Source organism: Sus scrofa, chromosome X (genome assembly GCF_000003025.6).
Source record: "Sus scrofa isolate TJ Tabasco breed Duroc chromosome X, Sscrofa11.1, whole genome shotgun sequence".
NCBI lineage: Eukaryota > Metazoa > Chordata > Mammalia > Artiodactyla > Suidae > Sus > Sus scrofa.
In genome coordinates, this window is record NC_010461.5 from 88,311,852 (window position 1) to 88,327,235 (window position 15,384).

The following is a 15,384-nucleotide window of genomic DNA, read 5'->3' on the forward strand; positions in this document are numbered from 1 at the left end:
GTCCTATGGGAGAAGGGGAAGGGGTTTGACTTTCTGGCCAGTGACTGATAGTGTTTCTTTGTACTTTCTTGTTCTGGAAATTCACTATTGGGGTTTATAATGACCCTTTTGGGGACTAACCTCCCTGATGAGCATTTAGTGGCCTCTAATGTTTATTTGTTCCATAAAGAATAAAGAAATCATTGCATTATAGATGAAAGGTCAGAATCACCAGAAGCCAGCCTGTCTTCTGAACGTGTGCTCGAAATGGATTAGAGGGTTTGGGATGCTTGGTATAGTTTATTCTCCTTAGTTATTTGTTCTCTCTACCTAAATATCCTTCGGGAGGCTACTAGTGGTTCAATGAATCCTTCAGTTTGAATGAGTAATCGTGCTCATGACAGTTTTTATGCTCGTAAGGCCGATCCTCATCACTATTTTCTCCATTACTTCTCTTTGCACTCATTTTGCCCAACATGTATCTTAGTTCATGATATGTAGTGCGTTTCTATAAAAATGCTTCAGATTTTAGAGTTTTCATCGTCGTGATTTCCTCCCCTTAGAAAAGATTGATCTTACTGCATTAATAAATGTCGCCTTGGTAAAAGAGGTCAAATTTGGAGTTCCCGTCGTGGCGCAGCGGAAACGAATCCGACTAGGAATCGTGAGGTTGCGGGCTCGATCCCTGGCCTCACTCAGTGGGTCAAGGATCCGGCGTTGCCGTGGGCTGTGGTGTAGGTCGCAGACACGGATGTGGCTCGGATCCTGCATTGCTGTGGCTCTGGCGTAGGCCGGCAGCTGTGGCTTTGATTAGACCCCTGGCCTGGGAACCTCCACATGCTGTGGGTGTGGCTCTAAAATAAATAAATAATAAATAAATAAATAAATAGGTCAAATTTAAGTGACTCTCTTGGTGACAGGTCTCAACTCAGTATTTCAAGTTCTGTACAACTGGGTTCTCCTGCTTGCCCATCTGCATTTTCCTCCTGCCTCTCTCAAACATGTCACCTTCACCTGCTCAGGCTGGCTTCCCAACTGTCTGCCAAACCTACCACTGCCTCTTCTGACTCTTAACCTTCACTCATACTATTATCTCGGCCTGGCCTGCCGAGGAATCCTACCTATTCTTTAGTCCTCAACTGAAGTCCCACAAGGCCACTTCAACACACTCCACCTGTACCCACGCACAATGGTTTTTTTTTTTTTTATTATTTCTCCAGTGTCTTCCTTAGTGTCTAGGACACATAGTATATGCTCAAGAAATCCCAATGAATTAAATCTTTGTCATGAATTTGCAGGACGTATACCAGCATGTAGAGCGTGTTTCTATTCTTATAAGATATAAATCTGTCTTGCCATTATGAATACTTTTGAAGTCTGGAAAAAAATCTGCGAACTGCGGATAATGTTAAAAACCAGAGTGTTAGCAAAAGTTATGCCGTGTCTTTAATTTTAGTTGCCTATCCATGTTGATTGCTGGATTTTCCAACTGCCTAACCCTATGGTGACATCTGTATAAATCAGATGTGATTATTATAATTCTCTTTGAGAGTGATGTCTTCACATTTCCATGCCCACAGCCTGCCAAAAATATAGCTGATGAAAACCAGGGGGAATAGAGGAATTTCCTGAGAGGAATAAACAAGTACATTTTCTTTTTCTCATTACATTTCCACAAATTCATTACTAGAAATAATTCTTAAATGCAGTTACATTTACCTATCAGGGATCTTGTTGTCATAACATATGACCTGGCGCTAGAGTACATTTTTTTTTTGTTACAGAAAAGTAACACACACACACACACACACACACCACGAAGAGAGACAGACACAGAGCGCTAAAGACTGCCAGACAAAGAGAAGAGAGATATGAGCCTTGGAGACTGTTCAAAGGAAAACCACAACGAGAGTTAAAAAGGTTGGAAAATATGATATTCTAGAATCTTATCAGAGTTGGTTCCTTGTCCTTCTTCCTACTCAGTCGCTCTGTCATCCACCCACCCATTCTCACTCAGCCACCACCTTCTCCCAGTCGTTTGTCTACTCACCCACTTGACACCCACTTCTGTCTGCCAAAACAGATACCCTCTCGGCTTATCTCCCAGTGGACATTTGGCTGTTTCTGGACCAGTCGGAATACGAGCGTCAGGGAAAGAAGAAGAAGCATCTCTATGAGAGACTGGGTTGAGAGAGGGCATATTTGCATACATATGTATGTGTCACTATATATGAGTGTGTGTATTTCTGCCCGGGGGAGTGGCTGAGAATGTAATCTCTGTGTGTCTGTGTGCATCTATCAATGTGTGGCACTGTGTGTGAGGAGGAGAGAGGCCCTTGTTCATCTCCTGTGGGCTTATCTGTGGCCAGCTTGGGTATCGGGGCCACCCTAGGGAGGGTTAGGCCTTCGGTAGAACCTATCCCGAGAGGAGGAGTCTCCCTAATAAACGAGCCGCATGATGAGGCAGATCTTCAGCGGAGGCCAGGATGGGTTACCACAGGCGAGGGGACAGAAGAGGTTGTTTCTTACATTTACTGACGTAGGTGCTGAATCACCGTAGCTAGATCTAGTAAGAGCAAAGCACGGGTGTCTAGATTTGCAGGCTGTAAGCTATGGTGGTGGACACGTCGGGTGGGGGTCGTATCTGTCATGGGCTTTCTCAGCTAAACCAGGCTTTGGCTCACGATTGGAAAATCATTCTTGCTTGTAGATCTGGCTGATCTATGGTCTCTTCACAGACGTTGAAGAACGTATGGTCTCCGGAGGAGACAGTCTCGGGGGGTGGGGGGATGTGCTTGGGTCGTGGGATGGAAATCCTGTGAAATTGGATTGTGATGATCATTATACAACTACAGAAGTGATAAATTAAAAAAAATTGTCCAAGACTTTCTCCCCGACACTTGTCATATGTACAAATCTGTACATGATTTCTATGGGTGTGGAGTAAAAATGCGTTTTATTCCATTTCTATTTGAACTGTGTGCTAAGACTCATTTGAACCCCCCTTTTTTGGCTTCTCCTGTAATTATACTGATTCTGTGGCTCTAGTCTCATATAACATTAACAGGACCATGTGTTGAAAAATTCTTTTTTTGTCTTTTTAGAGCCGCACCCGTGGCATATGGAGGTGCCCAGACTAGGGGTTGCATCAGAGCTGTAGCTGCCAGCTTACGCCACAGCCACCGCGATGTCAGATCTGAGTCGCGTCTGTGACCTACACCACAGCTCATGGCAATGCCAGATCCTTGATCCACTGAGCGAGGCCAGGGATCGAACCCGCATCCTCATGGATCCCAGTCAGATTCATTTCTGCTGAGCCAGAATGGGAACTCCTGGAAGATGTTCATCTATTGTTTCTTGGGTTTGAGAGCAAGTCTAGCAAGTGGGTACTCCAACTATCTGTGCTTTTATCTTGTTTTTCTGTTATTTCTTTTGTCCCAAGTTTCCTCCTCCTCAACAGCTGAAAGGAGCTATCAATCATCAGTCTGAGAACAACTTACAAAACATTGACTCAGAGATTGTTTTGGGGTAGATGAAAACCCTATCTATTATTATTGGGCCAAAGAACATATTACGGAAATATAATATAGGTGAGGAAAGATGAAACAAACAAGAATTGCTGAGCCCAAAGGAGTGAGGTTTCAAGGGAAAATGTGGTAATGACATTCAGGCTTGTGAAGGGTTGATACAATGAGGTCACGTCTTGTTCTTTATCTCCCCTTAAGAAAGACCAGACAATAAACCATAGCCCCAGAGATTTAGGCCCAGGGTCATTCATTCCTTTAACAAACAATGAATGAGCAAGCAAACATTTTGTTTTATTGAGCACTTAAATGGTTAAGTCATTGTGGTAGGAGCAGGGGACACAGGAAATAAGGCATCATGCCTGCTCTTGAGGCGCTTTGAGCTTAGTAAGGGAGATAGAAGAGGACATCAGACATTTGAATTCAGAAGGGTAAGTGCCACGACAGAGCTTTGCACAGGGTGCTCTGAAGCACACGGGAAGGGCCAGTGAAAGGAAGTCATGGAGCTCAAAAGCAGGGAATCACGAGTGACTTTGTTGGAGAAGAGGGCCAGCTGGAGAGAGACGGTGAAGAAAGCATTGATGGGACTTGGAGAATGGCTGTAGTGTTATAGGCAATGGAGAGAAAGAATGAAAAAGAAGAGAGGAGTTCCCGTCGTGGCACAGTGGTTAACGAATCCGACTAGGAACCATGAGGTTGCGGGTTCGGTCCCTGCCCTTGCTCAGTGGGTTGACAATCCGGCGTTGCTGTGAGCTGTGGTGTAGGTTGCAGACGCGGCTCGGATCCCGCGTTGCTGTGCCTCTGGCGTAGGCCGGAGGCTACAGCTCCGATTCGACCCCTAGCCTGGGAACCTCCATATACCGCGGGAGTGGCCCAAGAAATGGCAAAAAGACAAAAAAAAAAAAGGAAAAGATATCTTTTTTTTTTTTTTTTTTTAAAAAAAAGGAAGTTCCCAGGCTCGGGGTCAAATCAGAGCTGTAGCTGTTGGCCTACACCACAGCCACAGCAATGCAGGATCGGAGCTGCATCTGTGACCTACACCGCAGCTCATGGCAACACCGGATCCTTAACCCACTGAGCGAGGCCAGGGATCGAGGCTTGCGTCCTCATGGATGCTAGTTGGGTTCATTAACCGCTGAGCCACGACGGGAAGTTCCAAGAGATGTCTTGAAGAATGGCGGTACCCAGCTCAGAAACAGCGAAATTGGGAAGGGACTAGCAGATTTGGTGCGATGACTTGACTTCAGATTTGAGTCTGGGTGATTGATTGTGGGTCGTTTAACATTCACTCCCTCCTCAAACATTTTCCGAACACCTGTTAGGTGCCAAGCACCACAAGAGGTGTTGGGGATCCAGTGATAAGGTCAGCACAGTCCCTACCCTGGTGGAAGTCTCGGCTTAGGGTGGGGAGCCAGGCAAGTGAGGGCACAGTTACAGGACCGTGTGATGAGTGTCGTTGACAGTGAGAGCATAGGAGGGACATCAAAAGAAACTTCAGGTGGTGTTTTGGACCCCCAGTTGGGGGACAGGGATGGGGTAAGGGGCAGGGAGTATTCTAGTCCAGAGAAAATAGTTTGTTCAGAGATCTGGAGGTGAGCGAGCATGGGAGCACTCTCAGAGTTGAAAGGACAAGTGCTCCAGGAGTTGAAATTCAGGCCCTTGTGGTGGTGGAACCATCAGGGCCAGAGACACAGGTTTGAGTGTCTTTTTTTTTTTTTCTGTCTTTTTGCCATTTCTTGGGCCCCTCCCGCGGCATATGGAGGTTCCCAGGCTAGGGGTTGAGTCGGAGCTGTAGCCACCGGCGTACACCAGAGCCACAGCAACGTGGGATCCGAGCTGCTGTCTGCGACCTACACCACAGCTCATGGCAACACCGGATCCTTAACCCACTGAGCAAGGCCAGGGATCAAACCCGCAACCTCATGGCTCCCAGTCAGATTCGTTAACCACTGAGCCACGACGGGAACTCCACGTTTGAGTGTCTTTAGCGGGGAGTTGGAGCCATGAAGTAGTGAGCTGAATGAGGGCCAAGGGGTGAGCCTTGTGGCATGCTCCTGGCCTCGAAGGTAGACAGCGAGCAAGAGCAAGTGAAGGAGAAAGGGGAGGATGTGTAAGACAGACAGGAACTGAGGGGGACTCGTGCGAGTGGAGTACAATATTGAGGCCCTCAGGAAAGTAGAGTGGCTTCGGCTCAATATTCTGAGTACAGGAGTTCCCATTGTGGCTCAGCAGTCACAAACCCAACTAGTATCCATGAGGATGCGGGTTCGATCCCTGGCCTTGCTCAGTGGGTTAAGGATCTGGCGTTGCCGTGAGCTGTGGTTGTGGGTCACAAATACCACTCGGGTCCCACGTTGCTGCTGTGGCTGTGATGGAGGCCAGCAGCTGTAGCTCCCATTTGACCCCCTAGCCTACGAACTTCCATATGCTGTGGGTGCAGCCCTAAAAAGACCAAAAAAAAAAAAAAACCCAAAACCCCCCAAATTCTTGAGTATTATCAAAAGAAACACTGGATTTAGGTTTTCTTTTAGAAGGTCCAGGTAATAATTACACATTTAAGACAGAGCTTCAGCCACGCTATGCACCTGAAGAGAGGGAAAAGCCGAGAATGTGGAATAGTATGGGTAGCATTTCTGATACAGGGCCTGGGATAGGGTGGGTTTTTGCTGGAGGATTTCAGAACCTTCTGAAATAGAGGAGGGATGACAACCTGTTTAACCGAGCCTGAAGACCAATGCGGATATTCTCCAGCAAAGCCCAGGTAGATTAGAGCTTGGACATCCAGCATGTCACCTGCATCTCATTCTGTGATATAGCCCGTGTCTATACAACAGCAAATAAATGTTTGCGGGAAGGAATAAACTCAGGCATAAGGGTGTGGGCTTCAGTTTGTGGACCAGATGGTGTGTTCTGCTGTTGAAAGGCCATATGTAATTGATACATAAAGTGACAGACTGAAGCAAAAGCAAAGTAAGTATTTTAAGACAAGCAGTTAAAAAAAGAAGGCAGAATGTGACCCCAAAAGTCTGCTAAGATTTTGGTTACTGGCTTTTGAAAGAGCTGGGCACGTTGGCGAATAGACAGGATGTCAAAAACGAGCATGTCAAAGAATAGTAATGGGGTCACTGGCTCAGAGTATTTTTAAGGATGAAGTTGTCTTCTGTCAATTGGGAAGGCTCAGGTTTGCAACGGGCTGGCCTTTCTTCCTTTCAGTTCTCTCCGCAACCTCCAAGGTTCGGTTCCCCCATCCAAACAGCTGAGATCTTGTCTAGGTTTAGATAACGTTCCCCTTGTATCTTGTAGAAAGCAAGAGAGAATGTGGGCATTTGATGCCAAGTGATAGTTTCAATAGAACAAACAGAAAGGCTCTGCCCTTTTTTAGGCTTCGAGACTAGCTGGTCAGGTAGGTGTATGGACGTGTGCTCATGTGTGTGTGTGGATACATGTGCCTTCCCAGAGCACGACAAACGAAGATCACGGTCAAGTGGGTGCCATAGGGGCTTTAATGAAGAGCTGGTGTTTTGACCTCTAGCTAGGTTTCTTGAGGGAGCCAGTGAGAAAGTTATCTGAAACAACCTGTGTCTAAAAAAGTGAAGGGAAAAAAAAAAAACAACCCAGCAATTATTTGAGAGGGTGAGCGAAACCATTTCTTTTTCTTTTCCTTTTTTTTGTCTTTTGTCTTTTAGGGCTGCACCCATGGCATATGGAGGTTCCAAGGCTAGGGGTCCAATTGGAGCTGTAGCCACTGGTCTATACCACAGCCACAGCAACGCAGGATCCAAGTCATGTCTGCGACCTACATCACAGGCTCACGGCAACAGCGGATCCTTAACCCACTGAGCAAGGCCAGGGATCAAACCGGCAACCTCATGGTTCCTAGTCGGATTCGTTAGCCACTGAGCCATGACGGGAACTCCAAAGCCATTTCTTTTTATGGGAAGCTGTCTGGAAGAAGAATAACCTGCGCCTGGCTTTCTCAGACAGAGCAAAACATTTTCCTCTTTGGGAAGGGTAGAACAGAACACAAATAGGCCAAGTCTATATGACACAAATGAAGTGGAACTTGGGTAAAAATGGAATCCGTGTAGACTGCCAAGTTAGCTAACTTGGGTCCTTTAAAACCTCAGTTATGCAAATCAGCCAACTCTTCCCCTCACTTTGTGCTATTTAGACACATGTACATTTAGTGAGAGCGCAAACAATGCAATCACCTGGAGCTGAGGAAGGTCTCAGAGCTTCATAGCACAAATGGCTTCTCTAACCCTCACACAGGGAAGCCCAGAAGGGCCCAGAGGTAATAACCTCCTGCAGCAGGAAATGGGAGCTTCATCCTGCTCTCCCTGCCAAGCTCCTGTCCCGTTTCCTCCCAGTAGCTATCTCCATTCCAATCTCCCCTGCCACTTTGGCTCTTGTGGTCACGGTTCAAGTGTTCTGAGAAAGCTGCCCTAACTAGGTTTGGGCAGAGGGAAGCCTGGCCCAGTCATTAACTGGACTTCATGAGAAGAGAGCACAATAGGAGTTCCCACTGTGGCTCAACTGTAAGGAACCCGACTAGTATCCATGAGGATGCAGATTCGATCCGTGGCCTCTCTCAGTGGGTTAAGGATCTGCCATTGCCGTGAGCTGTGGTGTAGGTCGCAGACACGGCTCGGGTCTGGCGTTGCTGTGGCTGTGGGGTAGGCCGGCAGCTGTAGCTCTGATTCGACCCCTAGCCTGGGAACCTCCATATGCCGCGGGTGCGGCCCTAAAATGACAAAAGACAAAAAAAAAAAAAAAAAAAAAAAAAAAAAAAAAAAAAAAGCACAACTAAGCAGTTCTTCACAACCAAACAACAACACAAAAATAAGACAGAGATACATATTTAGTTTACAAAAGGAGATATAGAACTGGATTTTGATGATCATTGTACAACTATAGATGTAGTAAATTCATTGAGTAATAAAAAAATAAATGTAAAAAAAGATTTTAAACACACACACGCAATCACACACACACACACACACACACACACACAGCATTTTTGTTAGCCGGAGTATAGACACAATAATTACTTGGCCGAATTAATGCAATCATTCAGTCAAACCTAGAGTGGCCCAGAATTTCTGGTTCTAAATGACCCATCAGTGCTAAGCATGATAAGGAAGGGTGAGGAAATAAACTGCCTAATTGCTTCAATTCTCTACTTCCCTTTGCATATGCTCATTATTGAGCATCAATTCCAGTTTGAGAGGAGGCTTTAATTCCTGGTAAATGAATAGGAAGTGAGTAAGTAAATGTTCGGTGTTTCCCTCAAATTATGTCTCGTAATGTAAGAAAACAGTGGCAACGAGCCATCAACAGATGGTGTTTTCATTAGCCAAAGATTTATTTTTCAAAGCATTTTCATATTAATGAAGTAAGGTTGAAATTAGAGTCATCTTGTCAGTTCTAGTTCTGGGTTGTTAAAATGTGCTGGCATTCTGCAAATTACTAGGGGGCCAGAGCGAAATCACCATTTGCCACAATGTTGTGATGGTAACCCAAAGTCCATAGTCTAACTAGACCCCAAATTATGTGTTCGGCCCTAATTTTTGTTTTCAGTGGCTTAACAGAAGCTGCGAGTCTCAGTTATGGGCCAGAAATGAGGAATACACAGCAGGGATCTTCGTCCTGCTCTGCGCTATGAATTATTTATAAGACACCAGTTTCATGACAAGTGTTGCAACAGGTTGCATGCACTTGTTAGAAAACATTCTCCCCTTGGAATTCCAGGTTTGGAAGGAGACACATTACAGTTGAAACACAGACTTCTGGTATTGTGTCTGCAGAGTTCATCAATCTACAGTATATTTACCTAATACGCCAATAGAGTCATTTGTGATACATGGAATTTCCATCGATCTAGGAATCTGGACCACTCTGCTGGAGAAAATCACAAACTGCCTGGGTCCATTACCCATGCCCTCTCTCTAACTTGAGCTGGACCTTTTCATCAAAATATAGCTCCATCCTCTTCACCTTAACAGCCAAATTTTTGAAGAGGGGTCCAGTCTGGTAGCCTCCCCATCATCACTATTGACACCCTCACTAACCCCGTACCGATTGGCATTTGCTTCCAAAATGCTACTGAAACTCCTTTTTCAAAGGTCACCAGTGACCTCTAATTTCCAAATCCAGCTGCATTTGATCAGGCCTCATATTTCTTGCATTCTCCGCGTATTTGACAGTGACAAATCCTTTATTAAAACATGTTTCTCTCTATTATCCTCTTAGCTTGTTCCAGATCGGCATTACCGACTGCTTTGCATATTGCAGCCTCCTCCTAACCTGTGCCCCTGCCCCTCCCCCAGCTCTCGTGTTTCAGCCTGCCCTACACAGGCTCATAAACGCAGCTCTGATTATGTCATTATCTTGCTCAAAAGCCTTTGGTAAACCCCCACTGCTTTATTTTATTGTATTTTATTTGTTATTTTTATTTATTTATTTATTTCTATTACTCAATGAATTTATCATATCTGTAGTTGTATAATGATCATCACAATCCAGTTTCACAGGATTTCCATCCCATAACCCAAGCACATCCCCCCTACCTCTCCAAACTGTCTCCTCCCGGAGACCATAAGTTTTTCAAAGTCTGTGGGTCAGCATCTGTTCTGCAAAGAAGTTCAGTCTGTCCTTTTTTCAGATTCCCCATGTCAGTGAAAGCATTTGATGTGGGTGTCTCATTGTATGGCTGACTTCACTTAGCATGATAATTTCTAGGTCCATCCATATGCACAATGAAGTATTACTCGGCCATTAAAATGAATGAAATATCAGCATTTGTAGCAACAAGGATGGACCCACTGCTTTAAATAGGTACAAACTCCTCACCTAGACATCCAGGACCTTTATAACAGGGCCTCGAGCTCCATTTCCACCTGGTGCCCCACTGCTCTCCTATACCCTCTGTTCTAGCCAAACTCAACTTCTATTTCCTGAACATGTCCTATACTTTATTCCCTCTTTCTTTGACTCGTGCTATTCCTGGTGGCTGGAACACCCTGCCCGCCTCCATCTCTGTCTATTAAAATCCTACTTATCCCTCAAAACCCATCTTAAATTCACCTCCTCCTTATCCCTGAAGTCAAAGCACCTTGAATAGAGTAGGTGCTCGATACCTTTTGTATTAAATACAAATGAAATACCTTTTATATTAAATCTCTGCAGTGCCATTTCTCCCCCTGCCCCCGACGTCTCCTTTGCTTAGAACTCAGGTTCAAATCAACCATTAGAGCCCTTTGTTTTTCCTTGTTCTCTCCCTTTGTCCTTGCTACGGAGAAAGCCACAGATTGCGATCGTTGTGGAGTTAAAGAAGGCCGGGGGGGAGACACAGTGCCTGCGCCAAGAAAAATGGAATAAATGGTGAAAAAAAAAAAAAAGCATTCCCATGGGAATAAAGCCAAAGAAACCAAGAGAGATCTGGCGAGAAGAAAAGCAGAGATGAAGCTGATTCTCATAATCCAGATTGAGAACAAGTGAGATCAGACTGCCTGTTCTAGAAATACAGAGATCCATGGGAATACATCCTCTGGGATAGATTCATGGGACAGGGCCGAGGATACTAAGGAGCCACAGCTGCTTAGCAGAGAAGGAAGGGGCCAAGTCCATGAGTCCTCTGTGTCCTCCCCTTCACTTCGCCTGGCCTCCCCCTTCCCCTCCCCCCAACCCCAAATATGAACTTTGAACAACCGCAAACCATAGGAACCATGGAGATAGCAGGGAACAAGACCCAGGGAAGGAAAGCTAGCAGAATAAGGGCCAGGAAGTTGGGGTATTACATTTGGAACAGACTTTGCGAGAGAGGAGCGGATGTTGGGGTAGGTCCTGGAAGAGAAGCAGCCTCCGGAGCTGAAGACTTGGGAAGGGGGAAGGGGGGAAAGCCCATTATCAATCCAGAGCGAAGTGCATTCTGTTTTGCCCACATAAGGAATGGAAGAGAATAGCTTGCTCAACTGAAAATATTCTAAGAGGCCTTAGTACTATGGTAACTATGTTATAATAAACAGATTTGCAAAGCGCTTCTAATGTTTACCTCCGAGGCTCTATGTACCAGTAAACAATAGTAAGCAATGGATGTCCTGTCTCTATATAGCCACACTTTGCATTTCGAAGTCTGGCATTTCCCTAGGCTATCTCATAGCATCAAAGAAGGCAAGCCGTGAGATAGAATGCTAGATTTTGATGAATTCCACACTTAAAAATGTCATCTTTTTTTTTTTTTTTGAAGGAAGCCGCTGGTCAATAGAAAGTGTAATCATCAAAGACAAAAAAAAAAAAAAAACATGGAAAACTGGAGTAAAGCTGTGTCTGAGGACTAGAGACCTGGGTTCCAGTCCTAGTTTGGCCACATACTAATTATAGGATTGTGCAAAACCCTTTACCCCCATTCTGCAGCTCTGTTCTCTCATCTGTAAAATGCTGATATCACCTACTTCATAGGCTGTCATGCTTATCACAAGATATGGATGACATTGCTTAGTATTGTGTCTGGCAAGTGGTAATTGTTCAATAAATTACAGTTTTCTCAGTCTACTCATCTGTAAAGGAGAGAGAATAAAACCTGTTCTTCCTATGTGACAGGATTACCATGGGGGCAAAATGAGATACTGACTCTGAAATACTTTCAGAGTTTTAAAAATATGATAGAAAACAGAAAGTTGCTTTAGTGTAGGCATCCACAAAGTCACGACTGTCATCTTTTCCCCACTGATGACAGTCTGGAATAAATGAACAGCATTACTCATTAGCCCCTGGAACAGTGCCTGGCCCCCACTCAATGAAACTTTGGGCGTTCCTGTCGTGGCACAGTGGTTAACGAATCCGACGAGGAACCATGAGGTTGCGGGTTCGATCCCTGGCCTTGCTCAGTGGGTTAAGGATCTGGCATTGCTGTGAGCTGTGGTGTAGGTCGCAGATGTGGCTTGGATCCTGCATTGCTGTGGCTGTGGTGTAGGCCGGCGGCTGTAGCTCCGATTGGACCCCTAGCCTGGGAACCTCCATATGCCGTGGTCTCGGCCCTAGAAAAGGCTAAAAGACAATTTTTTTTTTTTTTTTTAAAAGGAAGCTTTGAAATATTTGTTGACTGACTGACGGAACGCCACATGATACTGGCTCTCAGATTGAACATGTCTTCTTTTTTCTTCCCTCTTCCCTGTTTCCCTGTGGCTTCACACTCTCCGCGCTGGCAGCAAACTCTGGAGATGAATCTCACCAACCTGGTCAAACGCAACAGTGAACTAGAGAATCAAATGGCCAAACTGATACAGATCTGCCAACAGGTTGAGGTATGTAACCGAGACAGTCTTGTCATTCTCTCCGAGGACCTGGACCAGGCCATTCTTTCGGGGGACTTGAGTTTTGCATTTCGAAGTCTGGCATTTCCCTAGGCTATCTCAGACTGTAGCTCAGCCATTTGGAGCGAAAGGGCCGAATGATAGTTCTGGGGTGTCTCATTCCTTGATGAGGCTTGTCAGAAGACAAGTGACCATTAGCTCTTGTTTTTAAAAAGTATTTAAGTGGTAGTGGTGGTGGTGGTGGGGGAGCTATCTAGGGGGCCATCCCTTCTCCTTTCGTAATAGCAGGTGGCATGAGAATCTGACATGAAGTGTGTTTCTTCTTTCCTCAAACTGGCAATCGTGGCTCCTTCAAGCAATTACTGGGGAATAAGGGGAGTTGGGGATTCTGGGTCCTTGGGGTAGGGGGAGGTTCATTCAGTGCAATGTTGTTTCTGTACAAATATTATCAGAACTGCTTCTCTGCCTCTTCTCTCTTCTTCCCCATCCACCTTACCTGGTCCTCAGTCATCCTTTCCACTTATTCTTATCATCGACAAATGACGTCTGTGTTGAAGGTGCCTGTGAATTATCCAGTGTTGTGCAACTATAAGGTTGTCAACAGTTGTTTTCTACGGAAAATCTCAGAGCAGAGCTTATAAGAGGAGTTGACCTCTTCATAATGGACCCAATAAAAGAAAGATGTCATCTCTCTCTTTTTTCTTAAGCGCACGAGACGTCAGCCATAGCCTTTGGTTTTGTGTTGATTTTGTTGGAGAGGCAATGGCAGGGCTTAAAGTATAAACAGGGCTGGGTAAAATATTGTAGGACTCCTCATGGCCAGTGATTGGATAAAAATGTGTCTTCATTCTATTTACAACCGGACAGTCTAGTTCTAATCTTGTGTGACAGAAAATGTAATGCTTCAGGTTAATTTTATTTGAAGTAATAAAGTAGGATTTTATGAAAATCTCACCTTTTAATCCCCTACCCCCTGGGTATTCCTATGTAAGAGAGTGTGGGGAATCTTCTTGTAAGGCAAAGAATCTTCTTTTTTTTTTTTTTTTTTTTTTTTTGTCTTTTTGCCATTTCTTAGGCCGCTCCAGTGGCATATGGAGGTTCCCAGGCTAGGGGTTGAATCGGAGCTGTAGCCGCCGGCCTACGCCAGAGCCACAGCAACGCAAGATCCGAGCCACTTCTGCGACCTACACCACAGCTCACAGCAACGCCGGATCGTTAACCCGCTGAGCAAGGGCAGGGATCGAACCCGCAACCTCATGGTTCCTAGTCAGATTCGTTAACCACTGCGCCACGACAGGAACTCCAGAATCTTCTTTTTTTTTTTTTTTTTTTGTCTTTTTGCTATTTCTTGGGCCGCTCCCGTGGCATATGGAGGTTCCCAGGCTAGGGGTCGAATTGGAGCTGTAGCCACCGGCATACGCCAGAGCCACAGCAACTCAGGATCCGAGCCGCATCTGCAACCTACACCACAGCTCACAGCAACGCCGGATCATTAACCCACTGAGCAAGGGCAGGGACCATACCCGCACCCTCATGGTTCCTAGTCGGATTCGTTAACCACTGTGCCACGACGGGAACTCCCAGAATCTTCTTATAGAAGTAACCGCTCCTGATTGTTTGGACATCTTAAAGTATGGTTTTGTTTTTTGTTTTTTTGGGGTTTTTTTGTTTTGTTTGTTTGTTTCTTTTTTGGTTTTTAGGGCTGCACCTGCAGCATATGGAGGTTCCCAGGCTAGGGGTCCAATCGGAGCTGTAGCCGCTGGCCTACACCACAGCCACAGCAACACCAGATCCGAGCAGCATCTGCGACCCACACCTCAGCTCATGGCAATGCCTGATCCTTAACCCACTGAGCAAGGCCAGGGATTGAACCCGCAACCTCATGGTTCCTAGTCGGATTCGTTTCCACTGCGCCACGATGGGAACTCCAGTATTAGGTTTCTTAAAGTAGAGTGTACGTGTTTGATGAGCATATGATTGCAATTGGATCCCCGCTGGGCGCTCCGTTTGTGGAAGCGAGTGGTGCTATATGTAGGGTACACAGGATGCTGGTTAAACTCAGGTGCGAGATTGTGGAATGGGGTGGAGAATTTAAGAAGAAGCTTAAGGGATGGAAAGAAAGAATCATGGAATGTAAGTTGGAAAACTGGGTTCTATACTTGACTCTGTCATTAGCTCATAGTACGAACCTGAGTGAGTCCTTTAGCCTCTCCAGTTCAGTGTCCTTACGTATAAAATGAGGGATTGAACTGAATACATGACCTTCAGCCTCTCTTCCACATTTCTCAAGTCGTAATTCTGTAAATGGTTACTTTCTTTATTCTTTTCTTTTTCTCATCGGTCTCCTCCTTTCCAAGAGGACAGAAACAATACAGAAGGCATTTTAGAGTGGTTTTCAGCTAATCAGAATCTCTTTATGTTGCACTCTATCAAAGCTTCTGATTATGCTGTTAGATTACAGTATAAGAAACCCACACTGGTAAAGAGACAAGGAGGTATTGTGAGCAGGAGACAAGATAAGGAATCCCTTGGTTTAGAATTTGCATGATTGAGGGTGGGGTAACAGC

At 45.3% G+C, this 15,384-nt stretch overlaps 1 protein-coding gene across 1 annotated transcript in view; it reads left to right on the forward strand.

Annotated features, from left to right (window-relative positions):
- The window catches only part of MID2 (midline 2), a 100,854-nt gene that overhangs the window by 17,820 nt on the left and 67,650 nt on the right, over window positions 1-15,384 (forward strand). Inside the window, 1 exon segment of the mRNA XM_005657908.3 lies at window positions 12,713-12,808. Within this exon segment, the coding sequence (XP_005657965.2) occupies window positions 12,713-12,808 (96 nt within the window).